Source organism: Aptenodytes forsteri, unplaced genomic scaffold, assembly GCF_000699145.1.
Source record: "Aptenodytes forsteri isolate BGI_AS27 unplaced genomic scaffold, ASM69914v1 Scaffold262, whole genome shotgun sequence".
Lineage (NCBI taxonomy): Eukaryota > Metazoa > Chordata > Aves > Sphenisciformes > Spheniscidae > Aptenodytes > Aptenodytes forsteri.
This window is the reverse complement of record NW_008795710.1, coordinates 1,543,412-1,555,430: the sequence shown is the minus strand read 5'-3', so window position 1 is coordinate 1,555,430 and position 12,019 is coordinate 1,543,412. Positions and strand designations below refer to the sequence as shown.

General features: G+C 41.2%; 1 protein-coding gene across 1 annotated transcript in view; it reads right to left on the bottom strand.

The window, feature by feature from the left end:
- The window catches only part of CHL1 (cell adhesion molecule L1 like), a 60,155-nt gene that overhangs the window by 36,675 nt on the left and 11,461 nt on the right, over window positions 1–12,019 (bottom strand). Inside the window, exons 5-8 of the mRNA XM_009283373.2 lie at window positions 6,258–6,380; window positions 4,978–5,148; window positions 3,123–3,170; window positions 1,061–1,181 (exon numbers count right to left, since the gene is read on the bottom strand). Coding sequence (XP_009281648.1) covers window positions 1,061–1,181; window positions 3,123–3,170; window positions 4,978–5,148; window positions 6,258–6,380 — 463 coding nt within the window. The remainder of the gene's footprint in view (window positions 1–1,060; window positions 1,182–3,122; window positions 3,171–4,977; window positions 5,149–6,257; window positions 6,381–12,019) is intronic.

The following is a 12,019-nucleotide window of genomic DNA, read 5'->3' as shown; positions in this document are numbered from 1 at the left end:
TATTTACAATAAGGAACAAAATTGTCCTGATTTCCCATCACATACTATCTACTTTAACCCTTCCCTATATTATTACAGTGAGCATCTCCTCATTGAGATATTCTGCCATGCTTAGTACAGCCAGATCCTAGAGCTTGAGTAGCGCTCCAACATAAATGCTAATAGCAATAACAAGCTTGAGACATCCATGGACCACAAAGCACCAGAGGCATCCATAGGAATGGGCCCAAGTAGAAAACATGGGACTGGAACTAAATTTGAAGGTAGTCCATTACTGTTAGTTTTAGCAGGATCAAACCAGTATGGCTGACTCCAGCTCGCTGCATTTTTACATAGTTGTGGACTTTGTTCCTTGACATACTGCCGTCTGTGAGAACATCATGGAAGGAACATCCTTTGTATGGAAATGCAGGATGCTGGTGAACGGACCACAGAAAGCGGCCAGGTTCACATGCACTCCCGAGCCAGCATCTCCCGCTGCAACTGGGCTAGGTGGACCACCGGTTTCACCCAACGGGGCATTTCCTTAATGGATGTCTTGTATTACATCACTCAAGACCTCTGCTTTTAAAAACCTGAGATCTGACACCTGGAAAAATGCCAAATAATTTTTGAGCATTGAACCAAAACTGAATTGGCAAAACTAGAAAAGAAACATCACAGGTTGTGAGCCAAACCACAGAAGCTGAATTCTGATGTTACTTAGTTTCTCAACATCTAAAAAGTAGTACTGCTGAAAAAAGTTCCATAATAGGGTTGGGTTTTTTTAATATAACAGTAAAAAAAAAATCAATACTTATACACTTATCACAATATGATTTTAATTACTTGTTTATAAGCTACAGCAATAACAAATACATGAATGTTGCGTGCTAGCTCTGTGCTGCTTTACAAGGAGTATGCATACTTTAGAATAAACTCTGCATAGAGGTTCAATTTAAAATTGTTTGAGCAGGTAGGTATATTCATTTGTAGCTGTATAATTTTTAATATAGCTTTTTCGTTCCTCAATTCTATTTCAAAAGGTGATTAAGTTTGTGCAGTATTGTGCATTACTCACAGCCCTTCAGCAATACATTCGAGTAGCAGGACACCTCCCTTGATGACAGTGACTGATGAGCTACTGCCAGCAGATTCAGGAGGGATCAGCAGTTTGGGCTTTCTTTCCTTGATAAAATTTGCTAAAAAATAAAATAAAATAAAATAAAAGTTAGATATGATATCTTAGAGCCTTTGCTTATCCTTCAATAATGCCACAAACATTACTTTTGTCAGAAGGTTTCATACATCAATTTGTAAATTTTCTTTTTTATTTATACGGTTTGAGACTAATCCAGGACTCTCCTGTTTCTCCTGATAACAGTCAGAAGATGGCTACAGTAACAACAACAGGCAGCAGTACTGGTGAAGCCCCTTTTCCTACAGTTTCATGTCCTGCTATCCAGGCACTGGCCCTTTCTATCATACACCTCAGCCAGCCTTGGTACACTGGTCTTCCCAATTGCTGATCTTCTGGTCCACACCATCTTTCTTAGCACCTTTCTTCTGCATTGACTCTCTGTCTTCTGTTAAATCTCAGATGAAAACCCCATCTTTCCTGACTTGAATATCCCACAGAATTGTCCTTCTTGCTGCAATTATTAAATCTACAGTAATGGAGATACAATTTGTAAGGAAGACTGTTAAAATAATAAAACAAGATTGACCTGCATTTGATTTCAACGGACCATTTGTTCCAGCCTGCCAAACAATGGTTTCATGATGAAATACGCATAGAGTTAAATGGCTATCCAGTTATCACTATAATAACAATTAGCACAGTAATGAATAAGTCCCCAAATGGTACTAGTCCTTCAAAAATAGTCAGTTACGGATGATTTGGTAAAAGACCCCGTGTATCTTTCTGAACCATTTTCTAATTTTTTTTCCTCCCCTTGCTTTGTATCTCTACAAATCTGTGTCACAAGTGCTCAGAGCTGCAGCAGAACACTTTGGTGCCTCTGGATACGCTCGCACGTTTTCCATCTGCTCTCTACCTCCCGCTGCCAAAGGCAGGCAGTCCCCCTTCCCGAGCAGGGACAGGAGTTCAGGCATCTCTCCGAGGGAAAAATCGTTTTTTGAGTGTCTGTCACTCTGCATAAGCCCTGCTTGTTCTGCTCACAAGGCTTAGCCTCCGTGGGCCAAGGCTTGAGGACTGATCAGTGCTTTGAGTTATCCATCCCGAAACACTCGAGGAGAACCCCCTTTTCAAAAACTTCAGTGCCTGTCCAGCAAAATGAGGTCTTTCAGGAGTTTAAAATTTAGCATTTCAAAAAACAGAGGCTGTCGGAAGCAATTTAACCAAATAAATCGGAGTAAAGAGCTACATACAAAACCCCAGGCTATCATTTTTACGTATTTTAAACAAAATTAACTGGGTGGAGAATTGCAGGAATAGTCTCTAGCTGCCTTCTGACTTATCCGCATTGCCTGCATCAACCTCAGCAGAATATTTGCAGGAGATTGCTCCGCAAAGAGGGGAACACAAAGCGAGGGAAGATGTGAATCCCCAGGACGAGAAGTGCTTCGTTACAGTGCTTACCTGGGGTGAGTATCAGCGAGGGCAATACACGGCCAAAGAGAACCACCTCCCATCTACCGCGAGGTATAGCTGTAGATGGGGATGATTAACACGGAGCATCTAAAGCTCTGTAAATCCACACCGTAAGCTCACCCTGGAGTAACGCAGCCCCAGGGTGACCCTTTAGACATGAATTCATGGTTTCAAACCGTGGGTACCTAACGCCAACGTCTTCTTAACTGCCAGAGGGAGATTTGGAGCATCCAGCTCTGGCTCCTGCTCTGAACTGATAACACCAGAAACCCAGGACGTCAGCCTCCTTACTTACATCACATTATGAAACGTGAACGTTCTTTTCTCTTTGTTAAAAACCCTTCAGATTTCTGTCAAAAAGTATAAGATGAGCAAATTGTACTCCATGGACCACTTCAATCCATCCCGTCGCAATAAAAAGGCTTTTGTGATTTTTTTTTTTTTTCTTTTTTCTGAGCAGCAGCTCGCATTTCATCTCAGCTGGTAGATTCTCAGTTTAAAGGCTAAATAACAGATGCATTCAACTCACCCTTAGTAACCGCAGCGTTAGGTGAGCCTGAGTCATTAGCATGCTTAACTGAAATAAATAAAAGTGACAACCACACACAAACATGCACAGTTGATACAGAATCAAAAGAAACAGTAAATCAACCAAAACAAAAACGTCCCCCCAATTTCTGCCATAAAAGAAAGAAACAAAGAAAAATATAAAGTAAAGCAACAGATGAACAACAAATTTCTGAAAATACGTAGAAAATTCTTCAAAGATATGTATTATTCCGCAAAATATTTCATGGGTGACATAATCATCATTTCATCCTAGCTACCTAGTATAATAAAAAAATCGCTAAGCCCTAAGTATCCACTATAAAGAAATTTTATAAAATCTATCCAGTCTCTTTTTTCTTATTGCCTATGTTTTTCAATGTATTTTTTTTTATACAGTACCTCAGCAGGGACTTGGCACGGAGAGGAGTGGGCAGTCTCAAGCTGAGTTTACAAAAACCTTTAAGTATGTGCCTCGCTTTTTTGCCTGCAGCCAGTCTCGTGGCTTCGACGGCAAGGTGCACGCACTCAGCTGGTGTTTTGCTGGGCCACTGCCAGGGCTATCAGCGGCCCCACAATCAGACCCCGTCTCATATTTCTGTGATCGGTCTGTGCATGCCTGTGGGACTGGACCCATTAGAAAAGCTACGGAGAGCAACATTTCATTTTGATATTTTTCTCACAATTATTATCCCAAGATATGGTTTAAGCGAGTATTAAGATATACAAACCGACTACTAATCCTTTATCTTTTTATCCCAACAAGAAAACTCTCAAAATTGTGTATTAAATATCAAGCTTTCATTCATGAAGAAAAATCTCCTTGGCTTTCTGGGCTGCATAAGCCCGAAAGGTCAGAAGTATTAGTGAAACAGAAGACTGATATTAAGGGCACGGGCAGCCTCAGCGAGTGGTACAAGTGATACCAGAAACTCTTACAGCCAAAAAAGGTTCAAGGAAAGCGGGATGGATCTCCAGCTGGTATAAGCTGCCTTAGTTCCACCAGCTTCTGTCGGGCTTTGCTGATTTAACGCAGCTGAGAGCATCCCCTAGAAGGCTGCTTTTTTTTTGCTTGGATATTTGTATTCTTTTCCCCTGTTTCTAACACTGGGACCTGTACACCCCTTGTATTCAGTGGCTTTACACAGCTTGTATTAGCGGCTTGATACTGCAGCGGGTAGGTACGCACTGAACATATGGACGTGTATGACGGTGGGACAGCAAACCCAGCTCACCCCAGTGAGACTCAGATGCAGGGGCAGTACCTGAAACCATCTTTTGTATAAGACCCTCGGAGCCTACAGGAATACAGAGATGTTAAAATAAATAAATAAATAAAATGTGGTGTTCCCTACTCCACATTTCATTAGGGAAATGGAAAATGCCTCGTGTGTCACTATTGATGTTCAAGGCAGCCTGCAAAGACCTGGAAAGCACCGTCCTTCCCAACCGCATCGCTGCACCCGGACCAAACCAGGCCTGCACCCAGGGGGGAGGTGGCCACATAAAGTCCTCAAGACCCAGTGAAGTCCCATCCACCGGTGACCCACTGGACTGGAAGAGAAGCAGATTTCCCTAATGCATCATTGGCTTTCACTGGGGGGAGAACAGGAGGAAGAACGGGGCACTTTTGGGGCCCGACAGCTGCAAAAAGCTTTTATCGGTTGAATTTAGCCCTTAGAGTAAGGTTAATAATGCAGGAATAAGCACAGCAACATGCATTTTCTTCAGAGAGAATCGCATCAGAGACACAGGGCACACATTTGCATTCGCTGATGCCTGGGGAGTTAAAAAGGAAAAACAGCAGAAAACAAGAAACTACTCATCCACAGACTTACAACGGGAAACCTTCAGCGTCATTGGCATTTTCTGTACAATCGTCCTCAGTCTTGGAAATGCTGCAAAGCAGCAATAATCACTTCGACTGTCATTTTCTTCCACATTTGCAAAGTAGAGATCTCCCTTAAGGCTCATGGAGACCCTTTCATCTTGCGGAATGTGCTGCAAATCTGGAAAGAAAAAATAATTATGATATGGTAATGATATTGAGCTGTTTCACCAATATGGCTACTAACGCTCTCCTGTCATATGTTTGCTTTCAGATACAGCATATAACTTTGATGCGAAAGAGGCAGAAGGCCCAGCATAACCAATGGGTTAATTACCAATATTCAACACACGATTGATCATTGATAATAAATATTTTCTATATAATAATATATTAATATATAAAATATATGAAAAATAATTTCTAATGAAAAATTGGTAACAAAAACATCTCAGTACAAAGTTACTGCTCAGGTCAAAGGAATTTTCCAGCACCTCTCCCTGATACAAAGGCCTGTAATGATGATACGGAGGTCACCATTTACAGATGTCCCCCACGGCCAGTCTCCCAAGCACTTTGCTCTTCTGTAACTACAGATTACAGCAGGGGAGTGCTACCACGAACTAAGGTTGCTGTACTGTCTCGTTGCTGATCCACCCAAATGCAGGTCTGTGCTAAATATGTATGTCAGGAGCAAAGAGGCTGCCTTATAAGATCAGAGGTTTAATCTGGCACCCTGCCTCTGCAAGTACTTGGTCAGCATCAGAAACAAACCCTTCATGTCATGGAGGCAATTCGAGCTACCTTGCTTCCCCAGAGCCAGAAATTCCTGCAGAACACAAATGCTGAAGAATAATGTGACAGAAACCCACAAGGAACTAATTATACATACCCGACAGATTTTTTTTTTTTCTTAGTATCATAAATCACATTAGTTTATGAAAAGAGGAACATAGTAATGACAGAAATAATATATTGACACATTTTGTCCTCTCTACTGTAAATGCAGTAGTCCTCGTTACTGGTAGACTCATTTACTGATATGCAAGCTTTCTGATATCCCATATTTAATAACATGTTGTGTCAATGCAGTCTACGATTTAACTTTGTGTTATGTAAAAACATATCTCCATTCTCCATTTTTCAATTTTGTTTTTCAATATCCAGATCTTTTTCCTAAGCACTTGTACAATTACCATTCCCATCAGTTATGAATCTGTAATGAAACTGCTCTGGAAGACATATGTTTCGAGTCTCCTCATACAAATTGTGTAAAAATTGTTTACTTACCAATATTCATCCAATAGATATGCAAAGGCGGGATGCCTTTTGGGGGGTTACAGTGCAAAATCACAGAATCACCATGCTCCACATCAAGGGGCTCAATTTTTTCCTTTGGGAATTTTGGTACACCTGTACAAAAAGAAAGAAGTTCCTCTTTTATTGTTACCTTTTGAAATTTTGCCCTTTGCTTCCCCCTTAACATAGTTCTTAATAAAATATTTACTTTAATGTCATCCTTTGCATTCTCTGCCTTTAGTTACTACTATTTACAAAGCGATACAGCGTAACAATGCTTTTTACTAAGAGTAAGAAATCTCTGCTAGCATTCGTCATTCATAACGTGCACAGACTGTACTATTGAAAGTCAGACAACTGAATGGTGGTGTTGTCTGTGATGTCCATGAGCTTTTCTTTTTATTTTATTTTTATTTATTTTTAATATTTTATTTATTTTAATGCTTTTATTTTCAAACGCTTTCCATAGTTCATTTATTTGTACTGTCTGGAAGGGACAGCTCAAAGCCACACGGAACCGAAGCGTAAGGCTAAGATCGGCGTAGAGGACTCTGCACTGGCGGGTCCCAGGCTGTTCCTGGGAGGTCAGAAACCAGGCTGGGAGTGCAGTATGTTCTCAGAAGTCTTGGCTAAAAAGTGGTTCCCAGGAAGCCACTGCAGATGAGGACAGACATCAGCCAGCTATTCTGCCTTGTGCCTGGAGTCGTCCCAATTCTTATCCATCTCCAGAATCAGATGAAGCAGAAGTCTGGTTTGGAGACTATATTGCCCCCTCATCCCCTCAGGTGTAAAACCTCTGCTGTGCAGACCTGCAGACTTTCTCAGCGAGCTTGTCCTTTGGGATGAAGAGACAGGATTTGCACAAAAGAATACACAGGGTTGCTCAAGGACTGCACTATTTGGGCTTAAATATAGATCAAACAATTAACGGATCAGGACTGGTTTAATCACCTAGAGCATCAGCACTGATGCCAGCAGACTGTTCAAAGCCTGAACCACGCTTGGCAAACCTGGGCAACCTGGTCAGCCTCGGCAGCCCAAAATGCAACCGGAGTGCATCCAAGCGCAGGGGGAGCTGAGCTGGGCTGGAGCCCACACCAAACCAAGCACTGGGAGGCTGCAGCTCAGAGATTACTGCAAAGAAATTAGGCTGCAAAATGTAACCACTCCTTAAACAAATTTAGCTAAGACAGTTTCAGGGCAGACGTCGTCTTCTGCTTTCATTCCAGGCAAGTTCAAACTAGCGAAAGTTTCAGTTCAGGCAACTGCATTAAACAGCGAAATTAACAGCAATTAAACAGCAAAGGAATGAAAGCATCCTGGCTGTGCAGAATAAACTGGCACAGCAAATACCACCATCCCGGTGTTCAAGTCATGACAGGGAACTCTGATAGTGAATAAACAATTTGAAATGTCAGTGGTCCAGCGGCTCCACAGGATACCTGCAGTGTCACGTCGCGGGAGTCAAACCAAAGGAGGAGGGTCAGAAACGCAGGGCCAGGACTCTGAAGAGACTTTATACATTGCAGGATTAGTAAACATAAAAACAACCAATCACTATAACGCTGATTGCCTGAACACAGATTGTGCATAGATTTTATCTCCAGGAGGATTATTAATACGTTACGAATTCTTAGGAGAGGCAAAATGGAGCTAATGAGCATTATCCACTCTGTAGGTGAAATATCAGATAATGAAGGGAACTATATACTAAAATCCAGTATTTTCAATAACCTATACTCTTCAAGCCCTGGAGAATACATCTACTGATTGCTGGAGAGGTGGAACAAGTTCCAGTAGGAAAAAGCCAATTTGTTGATCTAAAGCTTATTTATTCCCAAAAGCACATCACTCTCAACAAAGCTTTAAGAAAGCTGGATCAGGTGAAGGATAAGGGATTTCTGACTAAGACAACCAAAGAAACCAGCAAATAGACTAATAGTGAGATCACTCATCTAGGACCTTGGAAACTCTTATTCAAACCCACTTTCTGCCTCATTTGGCAGAACTATATCTGGGTCTCCAATATCCCAGTTGGGTGCCATAACCACGGGTCTTCTCAGTCAATTTCTGTAGCCAATAATTACAGAGTTATACAAAAAGATAGCAATTTCCACCAGGAGACAGTGAAAAATCATGGCCTCGGTGTCATTGGCTGGCAGCACGGGCATTCATCTCCCATGCATGGCCCAGATGTCCGCCTTTGGTCCCCAATGGGGGAAGCAGCAACTTGAACCCCAGCGTCCTTCATCTCTAACAAGTACTTGAACTGCAGGCGGTCAGGGCTTCTGGGTTCTTCCATGCTGTTTTGTTTCACTTCGCTCATTGTGAAAAACATTGAAAAACTTCGATTTTTCCCCTCAATACATAACTCTGAGTGTTTTGAATCCTTGAAGTTTTGCAAGAGAGGAAAACTCAACTTTCATGATAAATTCCTGAGCCAAACCTTCTGACAAGCATATTTTCTTGCTGGGGCCCCCTAGGTCTCAAAGACTAGAAAAATAACTGCTTCTGAATTCTGCATGAGGAGATTTATTAAAACTAAGAAGTTAATATCACATTAGACTTTGGCTCTTGCACATTTGTCTTCAGTATGTATATGTAGGCAATTTTTTTTTTTTTTTTGTGCAGTGTTCCTCTGTTTTAATTAGCAGATATTCCAGAATCAATCACTACTGATTTGTGGCTGATCACAGAAACTATCACAGCTGAATTAAGCTCGAAAGTATCATACAAGATTAATTGTGTCATGCAAGTGTTTAATACTGTATGGAGTTATCAATGCAGCACACGGACACTGTAAAATTTACAACCAATTGATCTCTTTGCAGTGATACCATTAAAACTGTCATGTCAATCTTTTATGCAACTCCACACACACAGATACAAGGAGAGGGGACAGAGAATCCAGCGTAGCTCCAAGTGCTACCTCTCACATACCCGTAACACAGCGGAGGACAACATTATTTAATGACTCTGAGAAAGGCTTGCTGAAGTGCCAGCAGGATGGCGCTCACGACACAAGCAATCAAGTGGCATGTATGGAACAGCCATAGGGAAGATGAAAAACTGCACACCTGACTTCTGTTATGGAGACATCTTCTAAAAGCCCACTGTGACATATAAAGCTCTCACAACAGTTTTGGGAAAGGCTTCGCTGCACGAGTATTATTTCCTGACAAGGCTGTACTGTGAATTCTGTACAGCACTCAAAAACCAGAATCACGGTGCTTTGACAGTGGGTAAACCATAGAAATGGAAGATTATCAGTGTCTAGAGTCATTTGTGCAAGGAACCAGGCTCTGATTAATCCCTGGGGTGACTCAAAGTTTAATGACTGAACTGTACTTGAGATTAGGCTGCAATACCACTGGCAAATTAGGTTGGCTGAGAGAAATTTCAGAAAGGAGGCTGGGTCACTCCCTCCTACTTCTTATCTGTTCAGAAAATGCAGTATCTCAACGAAAAGCAAACAGGAGGGAGACCAATACAATGCAATATAAAATCTAAATTTGAGTTTAGCAGTATAGATTCAGAAATATAGCAACCAGAGTTGGGGTACTCCAGTCCCCAGCAGGATTGCTTCAGATTTCCTGAGGTATATTAGCATTCAGTCCCCAGCAGGATTGCTTCAGATTTCCTAAGGCACTTATTAGCATTCTTTGTCCTACAGCCTAGTTTTTGTCCTACTGCTGACTACAGTGACTTCACACAACTATAACTGTATCGAGTACGGGCATTTGTACCAGTTTATATGAGAATGGAGCCCATTCAATCTGATATTTTATGTGTTTCTGGGTGAAGTGTTGAGCAATTGAACTGAAGGAAAAGGATTTCTTCAGGTAACTGTAGAAGTCCTTGAGAACCCTGTGTCTGGTTTCTACCCGTATCTGGTGTAAAATGGGAGTCAACTCATTATGTTAAATCAGCTACTAGCAAACATTTTGGGAAACTATTGTAGGAAAACACTATACACTAGGTCTGTTTTTATAGCCTTGTCTGTGGATGCTGTTGGAGATGTGCCCTGGGCTAGATGGGTGCTTAGCCTGACCCATCATGGATATTCTTAAGTTCTTCCATGCAAATAAATCCTTAAAGGACGTAAGAGTGAGGGAAAGTGGAAATAGTCAAGAAATTTCTATATCCTGGAAATTCCCAGCTCCTCAGACACTTTAATTAGTAGCTGACTGTTTTGTATACAGATCTATATCTTGTGCAGTGAACAGCCCATCATATCAATGAATCATAAACGTGACTTACAGTCACCGACCACATGGGTTGTACCAAATACAGCTTGAGCAGCTTCCAGTACTCCTCTCAGTACATCAATTGATATCCTGATCCATGTAGTATATGCAGTAGTTAAATCTGTAATTTTCATTGCAGCTTTTGAACTGTTAATGAGATACAATCCTGCTTATTTATGGATTTTTTAATTGCTGCATTAAATCGAAAAAGTTAGGAAATTCTGGCTGTTAGGAAGACCGTGGCTGTCAGTCCACTCATTCTCAAAGAAGCTTTTATGATGGGATCAGTGACAGTCTTTTTTTCTGTGTAAATCTCTCTCTATCGCCCTTTCCTAAATGATGGTCACTGGCGACAGTCAGAGTGATCCCAACGATTTAGATGGCCAGAAAAGTTGTCAAAGGTATAGGACATTGGCTTAGGAGGCAAGAGGTTTAAATTTTATTCCCACCACCTGCAAAGTCTCGGTGAGTTACTCTCTTTTGTTTTCTCTTCCAAAAAGGCTATACTGAACGCCTTCACAAAGCCTGTTACCGAGACCTCCTGTTTTAGTATCAGCTCAGTATCTTTTAATGATCTCACAATATTCACATCTGTTTTTTTGAATATTCATACAGGTTTTGCTTTCTTTGGGAATGCTAGAACTAACATCATTGGCATAGCATAGCCTGCTGCTGGACAATTTTATGTTTAGGCTATGTTTCCATCCTCAGATCTTCAGTCTTTTAGAGCAACAGCTTTAGAAATACTGAGCATAAATCTTAATGCAGTCTACCATGAAGAGTCTTTTACACTACAGTTAATTAAAGAAGTTTAAACCGTCCTTCTTCTTCCTCTGGAATTGAGCCTACTCAGTAGTTCAAGCAACAGATTCCCTAAATACAGGAGGAGGGTAGCTGAGGTCTGTGTTCTCACCATTTAAATTCATTTTCATGCTGCACGTATCTTGTACCAATCTGGACTTTGTAAACAATGCCAACATATAGAGATCCTCAGACCCCATTCTTCCCCACTCTCCTTAATGTCACCATATATAGGGGAGGTGTGGTATTTTCATTATGTAGGTGACATTTAATGATCATTTCTGCTGACATTTCTATTGCTTTCCTGGAACGACTACTGTAAGTAAACAGTCTTTTGTTCTCCTTTTCAACAGCAACCTTACTTTCCTTACAGACCCAGTATTCTCCTTCTGCAGTGTAAATGTAATTTATGAAAAAAACCTGGCCTAGTCTGACTTGTTGCGGTTTTTTTCCCTTCATTGGCATAGTGACTTGGCAAGTAGCTTACATTTTACTTGAATACAGCTGGCAAAGCACTGCCACCTCTGCATTATTATCATGAATGCATGTAGTGATCTCACATGGACCAGTCTCTGCTTCAAAACTTGTGGGTGAATAGAGGTAATTTATCCCAAACTCTTCTGTGTAAGTGATTGCCTAATTTACAGTGGATCTGTGCACCAGCAGCTTTCACTTGAGCACAGTTGCAGACTATCCAGCACTTTA